Source organism: Perna viridis, chromosome 12 (genome assembly GCF_037379345.1).
Source record: "Perna viridis isolate PV_CMFRI_1.1 ecotype Kerala chromosome 12, ASM3737934v1, whole genome shotgun sequence".
In the NCBI taxonomy this organism is placed as follows: domain Eukaryota; kingdom Metazoa; phylum Mollusca; class Bivalvia; order Mytilida; family Mytilidae; genus Perna; species Perna viridis.
This window is the reverse complement of record NC_142456.1, coordinates 22449005-22476510: the sequence shown is the minus strand read 5'-3', so window position 1 is coordinate 22476510 and position 27506 is coordinate 22449005. Positions and strand designations below refer to the sequence as shown.

The window sequence follows — 27506 nt, the reverse complement described above, 5'->3', positions numbered from 1 at the left end:
ATTGCATATCAGAAAAAAATTCTAACATTCTATTGATTAAACATTGATCGGCTGATATTTAGAAATCCAAAATATTGAAAGTAACCGTTTCGATAGTCAATACCAAAATTCTGACCACTACTTATTGGTGAGTTATTCCCCTTATAAAGAATGCACCGCTAGGGAAGTATCGGTTTTTGTTTTCAATATCACTACCCTTGGGTAGTCCATGTTTTGTGATATTGCCCTCAATATTAATTACTATTCTGTAAGTATGGTGTTGTGGATAATGATGTCTCAAAATGAACAATTGTAATGATATTTAGAAATGGTTAAGTTTTGACCAATTTTATCTATTATATTCAGAAATAATGTGTTTGCATATAACCTTCATATCAAGAGATATTAAGTAGCTGTCTTTGTAATAATCATGCAAAATCTGAAAAATGTGATACACCCCCAAAAAGACTACATATTTTATTTTTGTAATTAAGTTGTTTTATGGGTCTGTACTATGAAATGTGTAATTATTCATTCAAATTGGCCTTCTCTTAGGCGATTATCAACATTGAAAATCCAGTAGATTCTATTGTATTTGAGTGTCATTTACAGAGTTATCTCCCTTAATTTTGAAACCTACAGTGCATTCTATATAATTTTTATCTCCTAAGAGTACAGGTTATATGAAATGCCACTTTTTAATTTCTGTTTACTATGACATTTCAAACAAAATATCAAAAATAAAAATATGTAGGCTTTTTACCCATGAATCACATTTTGCATGATCCTTAGCTGGAGTGCTACTTAACACTGAAAATTGATCAAGGTGTTTTTTTTTGTGGTTTCAATGTGTGCATAGCTGGTAAATTAAAAACAATTGTAATTTATTTAGTAATTCCCATAAAAGACATTTTAACTTCAACTATAGCAGTAAAAGGATTCTACAACTTACAAACATCTTTTCAATTATGTCCTTCTTAATGTATGAAAAAACAATCATGAAAACTTGCTTTGGAATTAGTTGTAGGGCAAAAGTTTAATCTATTTAGGGTGTACACTGGGACTTTATTTTCACATTTCTAGTATAATCATGTCAATTTTTTTCTTAAGTGTTCCCCTTTACAAATTCCCCATTGCAAATTACACATTGAGGATTGTGAATCTGAATAAAAATCTCCATATGTAAAACGTAGAGAGACTCAACCAGGCAGATGTAATGCTCCGCAGTCAAAGTTTGCAACCAGCAATAATGAGATGGAGGTAATTTGTCAAGTTTGTGACTCGGTCATTAAATACATTATGATTTGTATCCCATGAATATACAATTTTATAGACCATCAGTGTTTTGGCTACTTATTGATAAATTGAAATGATATTCTACCTGAATACAATCTTGAGTTGCTAATCACTAACTCCAAAGAGGTCCCTCAGCCAGTACTAATAATATTGGTATTTTTTTCACTGGTTTCTGTGAAAATTGCAATGAAAAAGAGTTACATATAAAGGAAACATTCAAACATTGACAGTAACCTCATCAAATAAAGATTTTGCAGTCAAAGAAAATAGTGATACCCCAATTAAAATGTAACATACTGATCTAAATTTTACATCAACTGACTCAATTATCAGTTATTGATCTTCTTATTAAGTTATTAGGACTATATCACATCATGAATCTTGGGTGAACATCATGGCAAAGCTAAATGTTTCCAACCAAAAAATGAGATACACAACTTAGACTATACAAAGGACGCAAATGATTGATAAAATGTGAATGTCATTCTATCCATAGAGTATACATGTTTTAAGTAGATAAATAATATTTCCATAACAGTCAGTAGGATGTTGTCTCACAACTAAGACAAATGTGGTAATTGAAGAGGCATGTAGATTTGGACTTTGAATGGTATAATTAGTCTATAAATAAATACAACAAACAAGGAAGCTAGCTTGCTGGAGTAGAAATGTTAGGGATAATGGTAGCAAGATACAGTATTAAAATGCTCAAGTTGGAAGAAACAACCAGGGTAAACAAAGAATATTTGGTAAGGAAGGACTACTTTAACAACAATGGAAGAAGGCTTAGATCTTGTGTGTTTGTATGGAAAACAGCATAGGAATCGGTATATTACTACATTGTATATAGTTTTAGAAATACTTTCTTTTATCACTTGTAACTATCCAGATAGTCCTATTCAAAGTCATCAATAGGCATTGTAGTGGCAGCCATTGTAGTTAGTCCTAGGGAAGACAAAGGAAGTAATTACTTACTGGTTTTGGTAAAGATTAAGCTTTGGAAAACCAAGAGAAAATAGAGCTTTGGACGACCTATGATGTTGAACTTTGTATTTGTAATGGGCCTAAAGGTCATTGGGCTGTATCACTATAAAAACTAAGATAAGTGTGTATAGTTTTTTTTTATGTTATTATATGAGTGAAATATGTGGTGTGTGTGTATTTTGTGCGTGGTTATTTTGCATTAATTAGGGGTAGGATCAAATATCAGTCGACCACGGAGGATAACATTATATCTTAAACTTATTCCATAACTTACTATGTTAAGTGCACAAAAGAAAGTCTTTTACTTAATAAATAGAAAGTGTCTGAGAATTCCCAAATATCTTTTTGGTTGTTCAAATGGCGGGACTAATACCCACGTGACATCTATGACAAAATTGCCTGCATTTATTCCAGCCCCTACACCATCCTTCCCTCTTTAAAACAGCTATATATGGCGAGCCAAAGTGGACAAAAATGAGCATTTTCTAATATTAAAAAATGATTTTTTATATTACAAATTCATTTTCTAATATTACAAATTAAATTCCTTATATCACAAAACACTTCTTTAATATTAAAAATTCAATAAGAAATTGATTTTCTAATATTAGAAAATGGATTCGTGGTATTCAATGACGATTTTTTAATGTTAGAAAATCATTTTGTAATATTAAAAAATGTGGCTGATTTTCTAATATTACAAATTCATTTTCTAATATTACAAATTCAATTTGTTATATTACAAAATGTGTGATATTTTCTAATATTACTAAAACAGGAATTTGTAATATTAGAAAGTGAATTTTTAATATTAGAAAATGAATTTATAACATTAGAAAATGAATTTGTAATGTTAGAATATAAGTGATTTTTTGATATTACAAATTCATTTTCTAATATTACAAATTTAATTTAGATTTCTAATATCACAAAACACTTTTTTAATATTAAAAATTTAATTGTATTTCTAATATTAAAAAACAATTTTTTTAATATAAGAAAGTGATTTTCTAATATTAGAAAATTGATTTGTCTATTCAGTTGTGATTTTTTTAATATTAGAAAATCATTTTGTAATATTAAAAAATGTGACTGATTTTCTAATATTACAAATTCATTTTGTAATATTAAAAATTCATTTTCTATTATTACAAATTGAATTTGTAATATTAGAAAATCAGTCACATTTTTTAATATTACAAAATGATTTTCTAATATTAAAAAATCACAATTGAATAGACAAATCAATTTTTTAATATTAGAAAATCAATTTCTTATATTAAAAAAATTGTTTTTGGTCTAGAAAAAAGTGTGTTTTTTTATTGATATGCCATTAACTTTACCGTGCACTCAGATTGTAGGTTTACACATTCCTTTAAATATATTGTATCTAGGAACGGTAATTTAATTATTACCACGGTGCACGCGCACCTACTTTTTTAATTTTCAATTTAAATGAATTTATGTTTCCTGTAAATGTACTTGCATAAGGTAAGTGAATCCAATGGGGTAGCCAATCTACATCTCGCATACACTTATATATCTTCTTTTTTTGTATCTGAGGGACGATATGGTAGAAAAGGGAAATGATCTTGTGAAAGGCCACAAATGCACCATCATATATACTTTATATGTATAAAATATATATAAAAGTAGTAAATACAGAAATCAACAAAAGGTCCTCAAAAGTGTAAACACACCTTTAAGTAAGCTCTGAAAGACCCTTGCAACGAAAGTAATAAAATTCATTGCAACATGGAGCGATCAGAATGTTTTTTGTCCGTTATTTCCTCCTACTCGTCCGTCACAACTTCTAAAACTGCATAATAGATTTTAATAAAACTATATATTAGTAAATGACTGCTAAGAAATGCAACTTTGCAATTTGTTTTCATTGGCGTAATATTGACTGCCGTTGATTCAGATGAAAGATAGGGGTGCCCAATTTTCCAAAGTTGCAGTTCATGTATTTTTATGAACATTGTAGAAAGTAAAGTTAGGTTTTGTAAATTTGACCTGCTAATTTTTCATCCAAATATATTGATGAAATGGTACCAAATTTGTTTCCGAACTTGTGAATCAGTCGACGCATTTTTATCATGACATATATGAGAACAGTAAACAGGTCATGCGGCCATAGCAAACCTGTTTTTTTTTTATTCGAGCAAAACTTTTGTTTCTAAATAGAATCACGTGTACTTAGCCATTGTATCAGACACGCAAGCGTTATCTGTTTTGTATGTTTCACGACATTGAATAAAGCTATAATTTGTATGTGCATCTTATAGCATAACCTTTGGTATTATGTTGGTCTAATTGTATTCGCTTCACTTCAGGCAGTTTCTTGATGAGGCTATGATTCTTTTTTTTAAATTCGTTTTCAATTTTCTGTGAAAACTCGAAAAATTGGTCTCCAGCAATGTGAAAATAAAATAGTTTGTTTTGCTTTCAGGTTTCACTAGCTTTGGCCGCATATTTGAAGAAAACAAAAGTTTATTGTTCCATTTTTTTGTGGTGCGAATTCTTGGGTTGCACTTACCAGATTAAAAACATATGCACTTGTCTCAAAGAAAAATATTCCGCTCTATCTACCTCATAATAATGTCTTTTGTGTGTAAATATACACAAGTAGATCAAAGCAATGACATTGGTTTGGCAAAATCTTATGTTCGGAAACCTTGAACGAGTTAAACATTTAAAAAAGGTACCCATTAATAGAAAAGACACAATAAGCTATACTTTACACGTTTAATTGAGGTCGTATTTAAACCACAATTCTTTATATAATGATTAGAGATACTGTAGAAAAAGAACTTTGCATTGAAAATTATCATTTACATCTTTTGATGAACACTGAGGCTTCATTCATTGTATTGCACAAGGTAGAACCTCTCGGTGATGGATTTGGCTTTCTTTTAATTTTTTCGATAATTTTGTACTTCTAGTATGCAATTATTTTTGGATTTAGATCTTCTTATGTATTTGATCGAGCTGGTGAGAGACACATGTATAGCATAACGAACTTTGCAATGTATATATGATATTTTAAAGAAAATTCTGCTACATTGCCGATTCTTTTTCTTTCCCTTTTTGAAAGATAGAAAATTTCTTACTACGTTTAGAGCATTGAAAAAAATGCATTTTGGTCATGTTTAAGTCGGTTTCAAGTAGATATTCCTCCTGATATAAGTGTGCCCCTGGTACATTACGAACATGGTTATATATTAATAAAAATTGACGACCAGTTGGGTATTTGGCAATAAAAAAAAGAGCGGACCCGGTCGTTCGATACAATTTTCGACTGTCCAATGTCATTGTTGACAGCAACTGTTTACATGCCAGATAATCATTTGAATAATCGCCAGTTTACTTCCTCGTTTACATGGTAAACCCCTTGTTTTTGTTTCGATTTTGCAGATTTTCAAAATCCAGGTAATTTAACAATATAGCATTGTTTTCTGTATTTTTTTTTTTTTTTACAAATTATCGAATTAAGTTTTGTTAAAAAGGGCTTCAGTTATAGAAAAATACTGCATTTTGAAGATAAATGGTTAATACATGTAACTCGCGTCATAAGTTTTTCATTTGGATGACGGGTTTAATTTTTTTGTGTTTTAGTGCATTGAAAGACTACACTTTATGGTAATACGGTTTCCCATATCATGTGGAAATGATACTACAATATTTTTGATACCTTATAAGCTTTTATCAATTTGCTACTTTCACTTTTAATTCGCAGTTATTCAATTTCCTTTAGCTTGTTATCTACCAGCATACACAGTGTTAAAAGTCGCATGCAAACCATATATATATAGGGATTTCCCCTCTATCGTAATATTAATGTAAACAAGAAAACGAGAAAACTTGTATAGTTAAGAAGGCATTGTTGAGTGCTCAAGTGTATCTTGCGAAATGGTCACCTCGAGTAATCTAGCAAGCAATGTAATGCATTACAACATCTTTGTTTCGTTGAGAGAGTAAATCAACGAAGTTGCTCTTATTTATTGGATAAAACCACGGACAGATGTGTGCATACACACATGCAGTCAAATAATACTTGTTTGTACTAGGGGATGTACACTCCTTGTTTGTACCGCCTATATTCTAATACAAATTTCTATCTTATACTGCACTAACTAAATGGAATGGCCTACCCGCCCCTCCCCCACGTGAATTGCCTTAACTTAGATGTATCTCTATGTTAATTGTAATAATATAGTATCAATGTTAATATAAAATCAAAGTTTTACTTAAACAATCATGAATATAAAATCATACCTTTTTTCAGGTGCAGTTAGGTATAATTTTGAAGTATGTCAGTAGGACTGAGAGTAGTTCGAGGTCCTGACTGGAGCCATGGCGATAAAGATGGAGGTGAAGGCCACGTTGGTTCCGTGATAGGTGTCAACTCGGATAACACGTGCGATGTGGTATGGGACAATGGTCGGGAAATAAAATGCAGAATTGGAAAAGACGGAAAATGCGACCTGAGGATTGTAGACAATGCCCCTGCCGGTATGAATCATTGAAAAACTTTTGTTTTGAAATAAAAATCGTATTAATTTAATTAATATATAAAAAATATTTATTTGGCTATGACGTATCATATTTATACCAGATTATGTTCATCATACAAAATTCTTAATTTCTACAGTAAGAAATGGTCCCTTGAGTGAAAACTAAACTGAGTTTTAGACCCTTGAACTGTAAGATAAAACGTAACGATCCCACCGATGGAGTAACCTTTGAAACGTACAATTAATACACTATAAATGACCAGTAGCTCATCCGCAGGATCATGTTTTTCCGAGTTGCTCATTTGCTTTTGTTACTTTGTATGTATTATTTTAGTTACTTTATGTTCTTTGTTGTGTATGTCCGTTTTCCATGTCTGGTGTTTGCCCCTGGATTACATTCTTTTAATTACCGCTAGAACCTTGATTCCCTTGATTACTCTTTCGAAATGAATGAATATAACATTTATTCATATCAGTGTCAGAAAACTTCCCAACCATGATAGAACTGAAATTTTCTGAAGTTCCCTAGTTGGGACTCGAACTTGTACCGCTGTGACACATTTGGTAACATCACATATCACACCTTAGACCATCGGCTTGCTAGGCCATATAGATATATAGATTTTGCTGACAGAGTGTTTTTCTCATCGTTAGTTTAGTCTAGAGTCGTACATTAGAACAGTGTATTGATGGTAGTACACGACAGTTGAATTATTAAAGCGATACTGAAATGCAGGATAAAAGATCAAGTTAAGGGCACCAGTCACTTAATGTGACCAGAGTAGTCTCTGTATGTGTTCCATCGTAGTATGATTTTTATAATACATGGAAGATAACGTGTGCATATCTGACAGGGTCTGAAAACCTCCAATCGATTTAAGAATGATATAATAAAATAAATGAAAAGTAATTAAAAATATTATGTTAAGAAACATTTTTCTTTTTCGATTGATCACGCTCTGCATGGATTATTCTAACGTGCGCTGCAATTTAAATCTACAAATAAAGAGGAACCTGTCGGTGCAAAGGGGACTTATTTCGAAAGTCTAATAATTTGTGTACATGACCAATAAATCAATGTTACTTGAGATATTTTCTCGTGACCGAAATCTTAATTTCAACTGGTTAACAGGAGTTTTAAATTTATTCGTGATTTAAAAAAAATATGTTTACTTGGCAGTTTTAAAATTATAATAAATGAATTTCCGATTTGGCAAAATTCCAAAAACTAGCTAGGCTATATAGATTCCAAATTACGCGTTACTTACTTCTTCGTTAGTTCATTCATAACATGTCGAAGGCGTTATATAATTTAAACATTTGATTTTTTTCTCTGATGACGTCTAGTAAAATCCTTCTTAAATGTTTCATTTACATTTATAACTTCCAAAAATAAGCCAGGTAACCATAGTGATTGATAATATAAGATGTCGGTCGTGACAAGGAAACCGGATTTCTATAGGCACAAAAAATGCCAAAACGATGACACAAAATCTGCAAGTACCAAATTTGACCTCCTTGAACACAAAAAACCACAAACAGTTCCTAAACGTACTTAATGCATCATTTGTTCATGTCCCACATAATAAAATAACAGGGATTACTTGAAATTGAGTTCGTTTTTGTCTTAAGATTTATCAGCTTGATTAAGTTTTTTTTCAGGCGTGAAACATTTAGGGGTCATGTGTGATGTATGTAAGCAGAACAATGTACTTGGTATGCGTTGGAAATGTTGCCAATGTCACGATTTTGATCTGTGCTCCATCTGTTATTTCTCTGACAAGCACGATCTTAATCACCAGTTTCAGAGAATTAACAGACACACAAGTAGACCGTGAGTAATTAAGCATGTTCAAAACCGAATCGGGTAAATCCGACATGATTTACACAGTCAATTTTATGACAAAGAAAAAAAACTAGAAAAACAGAAACCATGCATTTTTAGTAGACTTTAGAGTAAAAAAACGCCACAATTGATTAATTCCGTTGTGTTTGTGTTGTTGAGAATAACAGATTGGTATTTTTTTGCTACTCGAAGACAATATTATCACAGGTCAACAGATACTAAACCATGGCGTTTAAAAATTTAAAAATTTTAAATTTTAAATTTGAAACTGTTTATATTGCAGTGAAACCTGTTGTAACTAAACCCTGATTATTCCTAAAACTGTCTAAACGAGACACTTTTATATCTATTTCAATGTATTTTTAGCCTTGGTTAACTGAACACCTGTCTTAACCAAACAAAGGCGTAGGGACAAAAATTATCAATACTGCCCCAAAAATAATAACAAAAAATCTTTATAGGATAGAACAATATATAAATATTGAGACAAAAATGCTTTGTGGCATTAGTTTTGTTGTAATGACGTCATAATGGTGCCACAATTATACGTTATTCAACAAAAAATGTTGAGAATTGTAAATTTTGTTGTTTTTTCCAGACAAATTAACTTCCAGAAAACATATCAACACTCAAGAAACGAACTTTATATTTTCACCTTTGATTAATTATGTAATAATGAATATAATTATTAACTAAATATGAAGTTGTTTGTCGGGTGTGCACACCATTTCCTTGTTAAAACAGGCCCAGAAAGTGACCATAAACTACAAAATTATCTCAATTTTAGTCGACTTCAAGCAATATTTCAGTTTTAATGCAAGAGTTATCGATGGTCTTTATGCTTTCTCATTTGTTATGGATTCAAGTCTCCTAATTCAGAATTAATCTTTCGACACTTAATGTTTAGTTTTCAGCTGTATTTTTAGCTGTAAGCTAACGAAAGCCTGTTTCGCCCACCTCTTTAAAAGTTCAAAAGGGGATCGGTTCAAACAGGTTTTAGAAAATATAAAATTGACAGAAGATTTTATTCTTATTACAGAGTCAAAGTTCCCAAAAGATCTACGTCACAGAAAATGAGATTATTTGGTATATACCCTGGTGCCGTTGTAGTTAGAGGAAAGGACTGGTCTTATGGTACCCAGGATGGTTTGTATATCTTAATCTAATCATACCCACTGTTCAGTACTTGACACTGGACACTTACCCTACCGGTGCACGTGGTCCATGCTCCTAATTTTGTAGTCCGAGTTGCTTATTTACCTCTGTTGCTTTGTGCACATTATTTTGGTTGTTTTTTATGTTCTTTGTTGTGTTTGTCAGTTTTCCCTGTCTGGTCTTTGACCCTGGATAACATTCTTTGTATTTCCGCTAGTATCTTGGTTCCCTTGATTTCCCTTTGACACATTCACTTGAAATGATGATCATTATATTTGCAATATATTGAAAGTCTTTAAAATTAAACTGCCATGGTACCAACCTCGTTTTATAGGGGGACCGGGAGCAGAAGGGAAAGTTATGGACATACGTAATTATGGTGGTGACACTGGCGCCAGAAATGCAGTGAAAGTTAAATGGAAGAATGGAGAGATAAACGTGTATAAGATAGGAGCTTGTGGAAAGGTGGATCTTAATTTTATTGAGCCAGGTTGTGGATTTGACTATTACAGGGATCATCTGCCTACTCCTGGTGAGCCTTAAATAAAATGTCTCCACAAATATTTCTGGTATCGTTTTAAAAGTGTTTCTCAATTATGCATTTTTACCAAGGAGAAGAAGATTATTGATACAAATTTGAAATGAAAGAGAACAATGTATAATAATATATGAACACATATTCTTTTTCTTATTTGAAATACTAATTATTAAAGTTGTGGACAGTCCACTAATATACTTTCTCTATGACCGTCGTTTTTGTAGAAGCAGGGCATGGAGGTAGTATCTTGTATTTTGTATTTATGATTTGTAAGTTATAAAAAAGTTAAAGTTAAAAAAATTAGATTCTTTACAACACATGCTGTGTTTCTATTCGTTATCAAAGAAGTGTCATTAACATTTAAAGAATATTGCATGATTTAATTTCAAATCAATAATTGTATACCTTTAAAATCAATACTTTTTTAAAAGAATCTACATATATGTATCAATGTATGTATGATGCATGCCTGTTTTTATACACAGAAAAAGGTGCTTTAATGATCAATATACGCTCTTGCATGCTGGCATACTCAATTGAAATTGTCGTAAGCTTGCTTTAAGGGGGTAGACCTAGGGTAAAGGACATAGCTCTTGAAATCAGTTATATGTTTGTATCATATTCAACTTCACCAAAACCTTTCAAGCTTTTCTCTCAAACAGAATGAAATCAGCCCAAGTCACTTTGATGCTTACATGAGATTGTTGTAAAATAATGAATACAAATGTTCCATTTGATAGCAGAGAACGCTTACCCTACCGGTGCACCTGGTCCATGCTCCCAGTTTTTAATGGAGTCCGAGTTGCTCAATTACTTTTGTTAATTTGTATGTATGATTTTAGTTACTTTATGTTCTTTGTGTATGTCTGTTTTCCATGTCTGGTCTTTGTCCCTGGATTACATTCTTTTGATTACCGCTATAACCATGGTTCCCTTGATTACTCTTCCAATTATTTGTAAGAGTTGTGTCCCTTACCCTAGGTCTACCTCCTTAAGGTTCACAAGTATTTATTTCTCAAAATTTGCTTACTGGAACTAGTGACAGCAAACATCTTAACTATGCTAGATTGAACTTCATGATTGATCTGCATTGTTTTTTTTGGAAATTTTGTTTCCAGAGCCACTGTGATGGCAAATGAACCGACCACTCTTGTTTTCTATATACATTATGGATATCCCAAAAGTTGATTTTATATACAAACACAAATAGCATCCTTTTAAAAAGAAATCACCTTATTTAAACACTGAGTATTACTTTGATACGTTTTGCCATACTTAAAATAATATGTTTCCCTTTACCCGACCCCAGCTTCTGGATTTGGTTAGGTAGATAGGGAAAATGTTTTTTCCCCAAAGTTCACATGATTTTGTAAAAACCATGATTGAAGAAGTGAAAATGTTGCTCCGAAAATCAAAAGAAAATCGGAGAATGGCAATAAAATTATTTGGGTATGGTAGGTATGGTACACAGGCAAATGTGCCATATATGAGAATCATATGGTTTGTATCATATGATTATCATATGAATCGAGCACCATCAATTAGTTTACATATGATTATCACATGGTTATCATATGATAATCACGTTTTTCACAAACATATGATAATCATATGATTTCAAGCTCATATTATCATATGAAAATCATATGATAATGATATTGATACATATCATATGATTTTCATATGATTACCATATGATCCTCATATGAATCGAGCACCATATGAAATCATATATGGCACATTTGCCTGTGTAAGGGGAAACAAACTTAATTTCAATTCTGCCCTAATAAATCAAGAAGAGTAACAAATGGAAAACTTCAAAGCACAGTTTACTTCAGACTTTAACGGTGATGTCGTTTATATAAAACGGTCTCTAGAATAACGAAAATAATGTCCCCATTGACCTACATTTCTTGTTTTTCAGGCAACTAATATTACCCTACAATTTTAAATTGGTTGTATGTATGCATTGATCTATTTTGTTTTTATGATAATTTTACACTGTTTGTAATGCTTCAATCAGTCAGGTTTATGTCTTACAAAATTGTCGTTGGATTAATGTTAACTAAATGACGATTACAACTACTGCAAATCATGATTTACTTCTTTGGAAAAAAAACTTTTTACGAAGAACATTTTTGTCGTAAAAACTTATCTTTCCAGGTGCATCTGCTAAACTGACAAAAGAGATGAGTATCTTTGAGGGAAATGAGAGTAGTGTAGTCGAGGAGGAGGAGGAGATATCGTATGTTGATACCGTGATCCGTGTCGGCGACCGTGTATGTGTGTTTCTACCAGCAGACGACTTGAAGCAACTTCAGCGCGGAAGAGGTGGATGGAGTATGCGCATGACAGAGGTATATGGTTATTTATTGACAAAGACGACACTGACTAGGTCCTTATATTCCCGACTTGCGGACCAACATTTTGTCAAAATTTATCTCCCTTTGGAGCAGGTGTCTATTCGGAACACGTAAGGTTTTCCATCCGATATCGACAATACTTTAGAAAATCTCGAAAGTCAAAAGGGAATTTCTCGTTCTACTGACCCTGCCATAAATTTTCTTTACCCGGGATACAAATGAAAATCATCCTTATGTAACCTACCAACAAAATGAAACACACTGTAAATTTTAGATACACCGTTGTGTTTGTCTGCTGGGAATTCCATTTTCATTCGGGTTACCTCTTTTTTCTGCACCCGAACATCGATTAGAGAGACTTCGAAATTATACCTGCTCTTACGGGAGGTAACTCTGCAAAAACAGGGTAAAATATGACTGCATCCCGAGCTCCGCGAGTAGGGAATAGTACACGAAAGAATGAATCTCTTGTTGGTCATCGGCATATCGATAGAGAGAACATTTCAAAATATAACACTAATTCATTGATGTAAGAAAAAAAAAAGTTACATAGTTACATAAAATGATATCATTAATATGATTTTAACACACTACTGCAGTATGATATACATTTAAATATGAAAACGCAATGATAATCATCCGATCTAAAACAATTTTATTTTTGCAGTGTATTGGACAAATTGGTAAAGTAAAGAGCATTGAGTCTGATGAAATAATTGAAGTAGAATATGATGGAGCTACGTGGCAGTTTTACCAAGGGGCAGTAAGGAAGGTATAAATTACAATTTGAACCTATATTTATGAACATATAATCTTTAACTTTGGAATATATGTTTAAATGTAGTACTAGATGATTGGCTTCTTTTTTGGTCATTGTTTGTTATTTACAGTTTTAATTGATTTCTCAGAAGAAAAAAAACTCAAATCAAACTGACATCTGAATAATTTGTAGGTTTACAATATCAAAGCAGGAGACTCAGTAAGGGTTTTAAGTGAAGCCCAAACAGTTGAACGCTTACAGAAGGGACATGGAGGCTGGGAAGATAGCATGACAAAGGTTTGTAACTTCATTATAAAATGATATCGTTTTTTTTTCTAATTTGATTTATGAGTCAAAAGATTATTAGGAAGACCGACAGATATTTTATCAATAATTAGTCATTGTATTTCGCTCAGATTATGATTGAATACCTTATTTCTGTTTATAAAAGTATGGCACTTTAAATGAGAATTAAAATATTTTAACTGTCTTTGTAATTCTAAAAAGATGCTATCATTTCTGTGAAGTATCTTGCGTGTTTTGTCATTGTTAAAAGTAATAATTTCCATAATTTGTTAATAAAGGCATGTGGAAAAATAGGAAAAGTAGAGAAAGTGGATAGTGATGGAGATGTGGTCGTTCAATTTGGGCAACAGATTTGGGTATATAGCCCGGCTTGTTTGATTCCTGCACCAGGTCAAAAAATAGATCAGCTAACAAGCAAAGGAATACCCGACTTGTCAGCATCAATGAGAGGGAGACCACAGGGTTCTGGTTAGTAATAAAACAGAACATCAGTACCTGGCCTGGTAACACGTGAAAGAAGAAGAAGAAGAAGAAGAAAAACAAAACAAAAAAACAAAACAAAACAAAACAAAAATGAGAAAAGACAGCCGACACAGTGATTTTTTTCTTTTAATTATAATTTATTTTCGAACGCCATAAAATAATCAGTATTTGTCTACTGGGAAACAGGATTACGATCTTGCTTTTTCACTGAAGAGCTTTAAAGGTTAACAAAAAAAAAGCAAGAAAGCATTTAAGATGGTATATGTTTAAGAGCAAAGAGCCGCCTTTTTTTCTACAGAAACATTAACGGAATTGTTAATTAAAAATTTAAAAAAAAAACGAATGTCACTTATAATAAACACACAGTTATGCCCTATATGAATATATTTTAACAACTCATTGACAAGTGTAAGCTAGTGATAAAACAGTCACACATTTATTCAACAGCTGTGTAATACTTATCTTTATATTTAACCTTAATTACAACACTCATACAAAAACTTAACCAAAGTGCTATATTCTTACAGATAATGTTCAGGAAGATTTAGCAGATAGCTTTGCTCGGCTGTTAGCTAACCTGGTAGTCCTAGGTCAGCACAGAATGACTACTGTAGGACCAGAACAGATGATACAAGTTTGTGCAAACGGAGATCTTCCTGCTGTCCAAAAGTTTGTTAAAACTAATAAAGACCTGGTAATTAAATATAAAATAGCCACACTTTTGTGATAAATTTTCTGTAACGAATAAAATAAATTAACAGTACACGTTCTTAAATTTATCAGATATATTATATTAGATGAAAATACATTGCATAATAAGAAAAATCAAAACCTTCCGGTCTGGTAGTCTTTGATAGTAGATAACATTAATAAGCTTCTGGAACAGGGTTATGTTGCTACAAGATAGAAGTCTTCACTACAGAAGTTTTATGGTCGTCATCATGAACTCGTGGATCGTTATGGTGTATCCATGTGCACCATGAAAACTGATTTATTCAACGGATCACAGTTTTCCTTTCCTCGTTTGTCTACCCCGGACTTGACTATTTATGAGCAACTCGGCGGGTGTTTCTAGAAGAGCAGAGGGCGCTAACCCTACCGGTGCATCTGATCCATGCTCCCAGTTTTTAGTGGAGTCCGAGTTGCTCATTTACTTTTGTTACTTTGTATGTATTCATTCTTCTTGTCGTTTGCCATTACACTTGAATGCCAGTCTCCTCAACAAATCTGGCCGTCTTCTGTAGGTCTTCCACAGGTCCATACAGTTTCTCTCTGTAAATGGGGGTTGGTTTATCCCATATTTTCTCTCTCTGTGCCTGGTGTAAATATTCTGCTCTGCTTCTCCACAGGGACACAAAGGTGATGGTATGACATTCAAAACTCTGTACATATGTTGGTTGAGTCTGTTGTGTTCTGTCCTGAGCCTGACGATTGTAGTTTGCTCAAATCTTTTTAGTTGATGGTAGCTATCTTGCTTCTGAGGGGTATTATGTAGAGACTTGATGATGGTCTTCATCTCTGTGTAGCAGACAGAATGCCGCATAAATGAATGCTTCTTCTTCAGCCTTGTAGTTGGAGCAATGTAATCCTGTTGGTATTGCCATTGACTGTTGTACTCCATTTGGGTATTCTATGTAGGTACCGGCCCCTCTTTTTGTTGTCGCATTTGTGGCTGAACTCTTGTCCACAATTCTGACGGATACTCTTCTTCAGGCATGCTCATTGTTACGGTTTTTCTGACGATGTTTGATTGTTCATCTTTGGCACTGAGTAACGGAACAGTTGTCTGAATGGTTACAATGCCCTCCTTCTCTGCACATGGATTGTCATTCATTTTAAAATCTATAGGTTTGACATGCTTAGGTAGATGTTCTTGGTGTTTTCTTTGCAACGCTCTTGTTTCTAGAGTGAAGCTGGATCCTTTGAGTCTGCCTGAGGATAGTTGTTTCAGTCTCTCATTCATTGGATGGTTTTGTATGTATGATTTTAGTTACTTTATGTTCTTTGTTGTGTATGTCTTTTTTCCATGTCTGGTCTTTGTCTCTGGATTACATTCTTTTTGATTACCGCTATAACCTTGGTTCCCTTGATTACTCATTAACACATTTGTTTATTTACTTACCAATAAGTAATTCTAACGGTAATCAAAAGAATGTAATCCAGGGACAAAGACCAGACATGGAAAACAATACTGGTATTTTACATGACTGTTTCACCAATGACCAATTCTTCAAGCTTTTCAAATGAAAGGCATAAAAAGGCGAAGTGAAGTATAAATGTCATAACATTTAAAATGACGTAAGTGAATCCCAAATATCCACTCGATTTAGTATATGAAACACAATTTTCCATTAGGTTACAACCGTTTGTCTTTGAAAACCTTATATAACGAGAATCAAATTGGTGAATATGTCAAAGAGACATCAACCCCAGCGGGAAGAAAAATGTCAGCTCAAGGCCACCCATGGGTCTTCAATGAACTACGGAAAATCCCCACACCACAGGACGGACAGCCTGCCGCTGGCCCCGAAACTATAGTATTCAACTTAAGGAGGTAGACCTAGGGTAAGGGACACAACTCTTACAAATCATTGGAACGTTTGTATTCAGCATTTTACATCAATCTCATGTAAGCATAAAAGTAACTTGGACTGATTTCATTCTGTTTCAAGTGAAAGCTTGAAAGACTTTAGTGAAACTGAATGTGATACAAACATTTCACTGATTTCATGAGTTATGTCCCTTACCGTAGGTCTACCTCCTTAAAATACATTCCATTTTTTGTTATAGGTGAACTGCACTTTCAAGGATTTAACACCTTTGATGATTGCAAGCCACGGTGGACATATTAACATCATTGAATTTTTGTTAGCAAATGGTGCAAATGTAAATGCTTCAAATCAAGAGAATGTTACCGCACTTTCATGCGCAGCTGCAAAGTAAGAAGTTTTGCAATATTTGTCATCAAATTTAGACAAAAATCTATGACATTTTTTATTTATGTATTCCAGCTCATTTTTTGGGATTACGTGTAAGACACATATAAAATGAAGAGTTGGATGCTTAGTGCCTTAACGTCAGTTTTTTTCAATAATTGAAAGGATAATAAGAACAATCATGAATTTTTTAACCAAATAAACAAGTTTTAACTTTCATACTAAATGATATGAATGTTGTACAAAAATGTTAACTATTACTTTTTGTTCTATGTGCACTGTCTGCCGTAGTAACCACCCAATGTATTTTGATGAAACTTATCAGGAAATGAATATTTGATACAAAATACTGTGTACATAGTACACGGAATGTTGTAACGTATTTTAAGGAGTTACCCCTTATCAGTAGCATTAGGAAACGTCATTGTGACCTCCTATATTGGGGCGAATGAATTTTAGATTATGTTAACTTAATATGAACTTTGCCATTTACTCAGATTGATAGAAGAGGGAACTCAATTTGTATCCAAACTCCTTGTCAAGCATTAGCTGATATTTTATGAAACTTTCTTTGAATGCTTATTAGGTAATGCATATGTAATTGAGCTGCTGTTTTGATTTTAATGAGTTTCTATTCACATTAAACGAACTTTGTAATTAACTCATACGGATAACAGGAAGTACCAATTTCGTATTTACAACCATTTTAATCTGCTTTTCAGATTTTATGAAAACAAATCAAGGTATTACAATTCAGCATTGCCATTGTATATATTCTCTTATTATTTCAGTTTCAATGGACATTTTGTTACATAACGTTTAACTTCTATTTTGCAATTTTCTCCAGCGATTTACTTAATCCGTACCTGTGTAACAGGGTCGGTTGATAAAAGTAACCGGCAAGGTTCTTATTTTCATTCAGCATATATATATATAACATAGTTCTGAAACAATAAATATGAAGAAATTAAATTTAAAGACCATCATTAAGGTGATTCATTTGATCACAATCACAATAAGTAATATAATAAAGAACCCAATACACACCACAATGGAACGTTATAACTTTTAACTAAACAAACAGTTATCAAAAATATGCAAAACTACTTGTAATCTAACATTCACTATAGTTCAATATTTAATTTTTGTGTATATATATAATATTGGTAAAAATGATAAAGGACAAATGAAACATCTTCTTTTAAAATAATACAATAATCAATATAGTAGCAATAAAGGTAAATGACGTCAGAATTGGAATACACATTCAAGGGAAGTTATCATAAAAAATTTCCAAACAGTTAAAGAAAATAAATACAAATAGCTAACGCTTACCATTTGTGGAACGAGCTATCTTATACTCGAGTGAACCAGACACTCAGTTTAGTTAAAACATCTCAGCAAATCTGAAACCAATACACCATAGATCAATACTTGTTCCCTTGAAATCTGAAACCAATACACAATAGATCAATACTTGTTCCCGTGAAATCTGAAACGAATACACAATAGATCAATGCCTGTTCCCGTGAAATCTGAAACCAATACACAATAAAGCAATACTTGTTCCCGTGAAATCAATAATCAACTATACAAGTATTATAATCAATATCTGTGTCGATTCGACGATATGTTTATGATTCACATTGATTACTCAAGTAAATTCACTATATGAAATGAAATAGATTTATTGTACAACTACCTTTTGCTTTATTTGTACTGCAAATATGCACATTTCGTACTTCACAATTACAGGATCAAAAGGATCAGGAAATACCTGAATGCGTCTAGCGATAATATGTAAAAATGAAATGATCTAACATCTATCATTCATATGCCGTACTTGTAAACATTCGAGGATCGTGCAAAATGAATTCTGCGTAGAAAGAATGAAAATGCCTCTTATTCCGTTAATTATTGAAATTAGAGTGTTAAAAGAAGAGAAAATAACTTACAGAGTCAGTATGTCTGTACTAGTCATTAACTGTTCATCAGTTCATGGAAATAATAACTGGCGAGAATTGTAGAATACAACCTGTATCAATCACATCAACCCCGAGCACTACTCCCAACTCAAAACCAAAAGCTACGTCAAATCATGACGGAATTTCCAATAACCAATCAAAACCAAAGATCAATAATTACGTGTACTTTTTTTAGAATTAACAATACAAAGTAAAAACACATATAACATAATATATGGGTAAAATTCGACATTACTACATCTGGCAAATTTTTGTATAATCGTTTAGTGACCTTTATAAGGAACTTATATTTTCTTTAGTTATGGAAGTGCTAAAAGGTATATGTGAGGATTAAAAGGTGAGTATTTCTTTTGTGAGCTAAATAAAGTTCTAGTTTTCCATTTGCAGAAAGAGAGAGGACATCGCTATTCGTCTGATTCAAAGAGGTGCTAAGGTATCAGATACGGATACAAATGGCAGAACTATTGCTCACCAAGCAAGTTACAATGGGATGTTTGCGTTACTGAAGGTAGCACTATTGAAGGGATGCAATCCAAATTTGCAAGTAAGCGAAAAATTTAGTTCAAGGCAAAGAGTAATCAATGGAACCAAGGTTATAACGGTAAACAAAAGAATGTAATTCAGGAACAAATACCGGACATGGAAAACAGACAACAAAGAACATAAAGTAACTAAAATCATACATACAAAGTAACAAAAGCAAATGAGCAACTAAGTTATATATTTGTAATAGAGATGATGGTTTAAGACAATGCTTGAGTCCCGAAGCAGTGGTATTTACTAAATCGAAAACATGATTGTTTAAAAATGAATAGCACGATGTACTCATATTAAACAATATTTATTCTGTTGAATGTTACTGAATGTTGGTGTGATTCTAGCTTTAAGCTCTATGTATTTAATTTTGACATATAGCTCAGCATATTTGTTTTTAACACATACCTGAATGAATTTAATGTATTTCTTTTCTTTCACACAGGACGTGGAAGGTGATACAGCACTTCATGATGGCATAGCTAAAGGTTTTGACAGAGTTGTGAATATTCTGTTGAGTCACCCAAAAATAAACCTTAAGCTTTGTAACAAGAGGGGATTCCATCCGCTAATGTGGGCGGCCTTTAAGGAACATGATTTGTAAATATTATTATATGCTCATTCATTTTTAAGCCTATAATGGTTATCTTGCACTCAAGTATTCAAAAAGTGTTAAATTAGATATTATACTTTTCATATGAACAGAATAACAACATATTTTTTTTAATCGACTATCTACGAAATCCACTAATTCATGTTTACATTATAGTGCAGCAGAGCGACTTCTTGATAAAGATCAGTCGCTGATGAAAATACTGATGCCGGACAATAAATCAGCTCTTCATATAGCTGCCATCAATGACCATCGTCAATGTGCATCCCTTTTGATTCTTAAGGTATGCGTAAACTGTAAGCATCGAAATATAGTTTATTTCTTGATTCTCAATATAAATTGTTGCAATGCATATAGAAAGGTTCTACTGTTAATGATCCTTGCTATTCTTCAATTTTGATTAATTTAAATCCCCATTTCTATATTCAATATACTACAATATTTCGTTTTAAGTTTCTGCGACTTCCTTTTCTATATAATCAAGCGTTGCAATCAAATAGTTTTCATGGAGATCTGATTTGGAAATAGTTTTATTTGATTTGTTGCAAGCGATCTGATTGGTTCATTTTCTTCTAGCGAACAAGATTATTTTGTATAATCTGGTTTGGTAATGTGACTTCAATAGGGTTAATTGGTCAGCACTCCGCGATTCAAAAAATCCGATTAAAACAAAACGTTTTGATGTCAAATCAGTTCTTTATATTTGAACTTTAATTCCACTGGAAAATAAATTATTTGTAATTAAAGATACGCAAAACTCGCAAAACTAAATCATATTAACATCAGTATTCGATAAATTTTTGGTAATGAAAAGTTTTAAAAAAATTAATTCAAATTTCAAATAAAATGTCAAATATCTGTTACGTTTTTTGTCCTTTATTATTTGGATGTAATAATAATTCTTGTATTTTCCCCCTTACTTATTCCATATATAATTCCTTAAAAAAATACTTTTAGTTGTAACTTATTTTGCCTCGTTCAATTGTTTAAACTCTCGAGACTTTGATGCTGCTTCAAAAATGGTTGGCCATGGTGTGACTTTATCATAGCAAATATCACAGGAAAAAGTGTGTAATTGTAACATTGAGAAAACAATTGCCCACAAAACTAATACAATTTAGTAATTATGATACGATACATTCCTAGGTCGTTAAACTTTTTAGAGAGCGAATACTGTTGTCTACTTAACCATTTTTTTCATCGGTTTGTTCAAGATAGAGTGTCCTTTTTTCGTTCAATATATTACTACGCAATTTATTTATTATTGAAAAATTGGCTGTAGAGACTAAATGTTAAAGCATTTCAACTATTGCTTTTAACTGTTTTAGGGGAAAGCAAATGTGAATTGGAAAGACGTGCTAGGTGTTAGCGCACTCCACCTTGCCTGCAAAGAAGCATATTATGAAATGGCGAAGTTGTTACTTCAAAATGGTATGTGTTTATTTTTGGAGACTTTCTAATATAGTTGTTCCTAAATACCAAAATACCAATCATATGTAATACAAATTTTGATATGCTATACACGTGTTTCAGTGAGTAATCTCTAGACGCTAAAAGCTACTTATTAAGTCTACAGGCAGTAATTATTCATGAAGTCTGAGTGGCTTCTTTGATATTTTTTCTTGCTTTAATAATGATTTTGTGTATAACTCGAGCTGACATTATAATTTTATTTGTCATTTAACAGGAGCAGATGCAAACATCCAGGACAATAATGGTAATGGACCTATGCACATTGCTATTGGTGCCAGTGCTTCAACACCGCAACTAACTGATGTATGTTTAAATTTCAAGTAGCAGTCTTTGTAAGAATCATGCAAAATCTGAAAAATGTGGTACGCTAAGAAAAGCTGCATATTTTTGTTTTTATAATTAAGTTATGTATTGTGAAATGTGTAATTATTTATTCATATCTGCCTGCTCTCAGGAGATAATCAACATTGATTCTATTGTATTTGAGTGTCTCCCTTAATTTTGAAATCTACAGTGCATTCTATATAAATTTTATCTCGTATGAACGTGGGTTATATGAAAACCTTATGGTACTTTCTGTTTAGTATGACATTTCAAACAAAATATAAAGAATAAAAATTTGTATGCCTACCAACCATTAATCACATTTTGCGTGATTCTTATGTAGAGTGCAACTTTTCTTATGAAAAATCAATGCAGAAAATATTTACCATTTATAGAAAAAGCTAGTACGTACATGATAGACAAAAAAAAGAAAGAAAAGATGTGTAGATAGACAGAATCAATCATATAAATACTGCAATACACGTGTTTCAATGAGTAAACTTTCATTAGCAACATAAAAATCAAAAACTAAGGAAATCCAAGAAAAGATAAGTACCCAAAACAAAAATGACGTAATATGCCAAATCCAGCACTGATGAGTTATGGCATAGTATGTCAAAATAGCCCATGAATGCTGTATCTGTGATTACGGGGTTTCGAATTTTGTGCTATAAAAGTCTGGAATTCTATACAATTTAATTACAAGGTTTCAAACCACAAGTGGAAGGTTTGTATTGATTTTGAGAAATATAGCTCCATCCGTTTCAGAATTAGGGGCCTGTCATAGAATTTAACTATTAAACTACAATAACAGCAAAGGGATGTCAATAATATTGTTTCATAATATTCTATTCCACATTGGTCAGACTTGTATTGATTTTGGATGTAAAGACTCTAAATTTTAAGAAATCAGGGGCCAAAAAGGAGGGCCAGAAACAGACATTTTCCTGATATCAAGAAAATATCTTGTTTAATTTTGGTCCGATTTTGAGAATTCTTTTTATTGGATTCTTCTTACAAATCCCCGCTTGCTTTTTTTTCAATCAAGTTATCTCTTACGGTTTTCGATTTAAAAGAGGTCAAATAAGACTTTTTTATTATTGGTACGATTATGATTTTTTATTTTGATTTCTTGTGAAAAACACTGCTTGCAATTTGACAGATTTCAGATATGTCTTACTATTTTCGAATTAAAAGAGGTCAAATAAATCACACCCCCAAAAATAGACTTTTTATATTTTTGGTCCGATTTCAGAATTATTTTTATTGGATTCCTTGTAAGCCTCTGACTACATTTGCCAATCAGATTTCAGATATTTCTTACGAGTTTTGAGTAATAAGGGGTCAAAGTGGCCAAAACATAAAAAAAAATCGTGTTTTCAATTTTTATACCGATTTCGAAAATATTTAATTGAATTTCAAATTTTGTGCTGTATTGTGTCAAAAGCATTTGTTGAATTGAAAGTCCCAATGCTTTGGTAAAAAACTAATATTGTATCCACACTTGCTCAAAGTGTCCAGGGTTTTAACACTCTCGGTCGTATCATACTGCGCTCGGTGAAGCTATTTATTAGATACGTTTGTCGATAGGTCGTCAGTTTTATTATATGTATCAGGCAGAAACTTATCATTAGTGATTCATGTCTTTCTTACATCCAAATGTGTTTGACTGGTAATTGATCAGTAGGCCTCATAGAAACTATCTATAAGAATGAAAGCACAAATAAAAATTTGCCCACTGCGAAAAAAACACTTTGAATTTAGTTATGTTCTACTACAGAAAAAGTACAGGAAAATTTCCCGCCAAAATATAAATACTATAACCAGTCAAAAATACTTCACGATATAAAGCAGATTCCAAATATTTTATTATCGGAAGTCTTTCAGTAGGACTCATAGAAACTTTATTCGAAAAAAGTGCAAATGAAAGTTGTTCACAGGAGACATCAACACGCAAAAATTGGTTATGCTCTACTACATAAAAAAGTACGAGAAAATCTCCCGCCAGAATTTTTGCACTGTAACCAGTCAAAAAGTATTAAACAATATATAGCATATACGAGCGCAGTTGTTTTTAGGACTTAATAAATGTATATGAACAGTTTCATTGAGATACGACGAATCATCGCCTGTTTGTTTTAAGGCAGAGTTTAAAGAAAACAACCAAACAAATTCCTTTTTTTCACAGTTACTTGGTCTAATGTTAATGGCTCAGCAACCAAATGATGACAATGAACGTTTCAAGATTGCATGTCTCCTGATAGAAAACAAGGGAGACTATCAATTGAAGAATAAAAATGACAGTACGCCTTTAGCAGTCTGTCAATCACAAAGGGTACGAAATGCGTTGCAAAACTTCATAAGTAAAAGGTAATATATGGACATATTTATTGGTTTTAGTGAACAATGATATTAATCTATCATTTAAAGAATTGCAAATTACTAATACTACCATTTATTTTGGTGATTATAACCAGCCGTCATTTTGATGGATGGCAACCGGAAGGTTGTATTGTATTGATTTTCTTCAAATATGTTTATTTCAGCATGTGGTAAAAATGTTGCAAACTCGTTTAGTCTATAGACCAGACAACAAAACCCTCTACCAAAAAAATGATTTTTGCACGTTGATAGATATTTTACATTTGAAACATAAATCTGCTTTTTTTGGCAAACAAAAGATAAAAAGTGTAGCTTTGTCATCGAAACCCGGATCTTAAAGTATGCTTAAAGGTCATTTTGCTTCATCCAAGTAAAACAAATGCTCTTAATATTAAAATGGTACCAAATAATGTAGCCAATATATTATTCCTTTCCCTGAGGGTAAGAAAAAAAATAATAACTTTTCGAAAAATGGAATAAAAATCAAAGGGTTTCCCCAAATCCCTTAAAATCGACTTGTGGGGACCAATAAACTAATATATTTGGCTAATATGTAATAAAAAAAAAAATACCAAATATGTATGTTTCTGGAACATTTAGGGCAAAATATTCATGTTCAATTCAAATCTTGAATACTACATATTTGAAGAGTATTTATTCGTACATAAACCGTAAGCCTCTTTGAAAACTTTTCAGTTATATGAGCCTTAATGAAAGAAGGGTTGATACGCTGCAGTTATGTTTTTGCCAACAAGTTAAATATAAAATACAGCAAAAAAGGATCTTTTATACGTCTATAAAATCCCTTTGGAGACGGAGTTTATGTGTGCCCATGGTTTATCTAACACTGATAATATGATTTATTTCAACGTTTTTGATTGATTGGTATTCTTAGTGCAAAGTAGGTTGTTTTTAATACGTGGTTTACTATTGTGACATTATAACCAAAAAAAAAAAAAAAAAAAAAAGAAAAGAAAAAGATGTGACATCTTCATCCGCGAGTCAAATAATTTCGCACTAATAGACGTCTTAATGAAGAATAAATTATGTATATTTGGAGTGATTAAAAATACTGCACAATAACAATAACAATAACTAGAGAAAAAAATAAAACAATACATTGTGTTAATCTTAATGCTTTGTTTAGTAGAATAGTTTCGCCCGAGTTTTTATGTCCTAAAATAATTCTGATCACAGATATGCGTTTTATTAGAGTTAATTTAAGACATAATCTTATTAATCTTGTGGTTGTTATTGGACAACAGGAATAAACTCAAACGATGCATGGTGCTACCAGTGACCCACTTTTTAACCTTTTAGCAGCTGCTTTTATGATAAAGGCGTGTGCAAATTGTAAGGCGGAAGTTGCTGATGCGAAATTTGTACCGTGTAGACATAAAGTTGTGTGTGAACAATGTAGTATAAGATTTGGAAGATGTCCACAGTGTCGTACTCCAGTGCAAGCCAGACTTGATGATGGTGAGTATAAGGATGTACTTCAGTTGCAAAAGAAACATGGTATAGTGATTTTTTTCATAGATTTCATCATTCAGCCAAAAAAAATATGTATGAAGCAATGCTATGTGATTTATTTTAATGTGGCGGTCTTGAAATTTAAAAAAAAATTAAATATGTAAACAAGGAAATTTCTCGTCAAGAAGCGTTGATTGAAGCAAATCTGCGAAACAAACGAACTATTTTGCTTGGAGGAAAAAATTTAGTAGTTATATTCATGGTTGTCTGATCATTTTCTACGCTCCCATTTTGTGAAAGAAAATGAAGCCAAAACAACATTAAATACATAATTATAAACGAAATTTTGTGTTTTTTTATTGCATGGCAATAAGGCATCATTACTTATTACTTTTTTTCTAAACAGAAGGACGAACTATTGTTGCGGAAGATCCATGTCAAGTGCAGTAGCAAGTAAAGTAAACATTCATGTTTGAAGCAATTAACTTCAATAAATGTGAAATTATTGTTTATTTCTAACAATGATGTGTTAATTATTCATGCATCAGTAAACATGTTTACATTGCTATCTTTGGTTGTATTTAAGAAGCAGTCTTTATAAAAATCAGATAGGAGGTTATTCATGCATATCCAAAACCAACTGATTGCCCATTTTTCAGAAGCAGTTTGTAGACCAAATAACAAATAAATAAATTTGCTATTGCGCTTTTGAGATAAAAAATACATAGATTGCCTATGAAATTGGTTCTTCTGAATGAGTTATCGTTCTTGTTTTGGTTTGATTTGGTTGATTTCGGTTAGAGATGAATGTATGGTTTTCTCAAAAATGCAGACCAAAATGCAAAAAGGATCATCGTAACATAAAAGTAAAGCATAAGTAGAACGAAACGGATCATTTGTTCAGTGGGTTTTTCTACACCATAAATCACCTCTACCATAGGCAGTATCTGAATTTTAAATAGACTGTTACTTAAGTTGTTGAATTGTATAAAAACCAAGTAGGAACATACTAATGCTTACCATAATCGATACAGTAGCGATGTTTTTAAAAATAAGCATCAAACAGCGCAAGCGTGTGTAACAGGCTGTACTATTTATCCACAAACACGTTTTTATATGTATAGGTGTCTGATTTTGAAAAGTATAAGCTATGACCATTCTTTTTCAAGAATTTTGAATTAATTTTATCAAATATTTGATCTGACTTCACAATTTTATTAACTGTACATATCATAATGTTTATTATACTTACGTTACTTATTAGATGTTGTGTATTGATAGTGATTAATATTGAGTAAAGATTTTTGTTTTTGTTATTTTAATCAGCCGTGCGTTTAGTGTGTTATCGTCCATCCACACAATCTTCGAAATAAGCCTTGCAAATACCATGCAATTACGTATACAAAAATAAGAAAAGAGAGGAAACCGCACACAAATAAAAATCAAAACAAAAGCAATAAAAACGCCCAGAAAAACCGGAGGGGGGGGGTGACATCATTTGCTCCCGAAGCATTAACCTGGAAGCCCGAGTAATATTTTTGTTCCATGTCTTTTGATTG

The 27506-nt window shown here is 32.2% G+C and overlaps 1 protein-coding gene across 4 annotated transcripts; it reads left to right on the top strand.

The window, feature by feature from the left end:
* Positions 1-113: 113 nt before the first annotated feature.
* LOC148601711 (E3 ubiquitin-protein ligase MIB2-like) lies at positions 114-27195 on the top strand. Of its 4 annotated transcripts, none has more exons than XM_088554633.1 (20): positions 114-2102; positions 6548-6774; positions 8439-8610; positions 9662-9768; positions 10112-10309; positions 10540-10554; positions 12479-12672; positions 13346-13450; positions 13631-13735; positions 14023-14212; positions 14755-14921; positions 17018-17166; positions 19536-19692; positions 20128-20282; positions 20452-20578; positions 21624-21726; positions 21983-22071; positions 24281-24462; positions 25798-25953; positions 26354-27189. In XM_088554633.1, exons 2-19 carry the CDS (start codon positions 6573-6575, stop codon positions 25829-25831), a joined length of 2451 nt encoding a protein of 816 aa, XP_088410759.1. In that variant the 5' UTR covers positions 114-2102; positions 6548-6572; the 3' UTR covers positions 25832-25953; positions 26354-27189. The 4 variants fall into 4 exon arrangements, with proteins under 4 accessions (XP_088410759.1, XP_088410761.1, XP_088410758.1 ...); XM_088554632.1 differs by lacking the exon at positions 114-2102 and adding an exon at positions 5550-5691 and having other exon boundaries at positions 26354-27188; XM_088554634.1 differs by lacking the exons at positions 114-2102; positions 10540-10554 and adding an exon at positions 5550-5691 and having other exon boundaries at positions 26354-27187.
* The last annotated feature ends 311 nt before the right edge of the window (positions 27196-27506 follow it).

Excerpts from the sequence above, each read along its gene's own strand:
- LOC148601711 (XM_088554633.1), top strand. The coding sequence starts at position 6,573 with ATGTCAGTAGGACTGAGAGTAGTTCGAGGTCCTGACTGGAGCCATGGC. Across the intron at positions 6,775-8,438 it reads TGTAGACAATGCCCCTGCCG|GCGTGAAACATTTAGGGGTC; the intron begins GTATGAATCATT and ends GTTTTTTTTCAG. Across the intron at positions 14,922-17,017 it reads TTAAAACTAATAAAGACCTG|GTGAACTGCACTTTCAAGGA; the intron begins GTAATTAAATAT and ends TTTTTGTTATAG.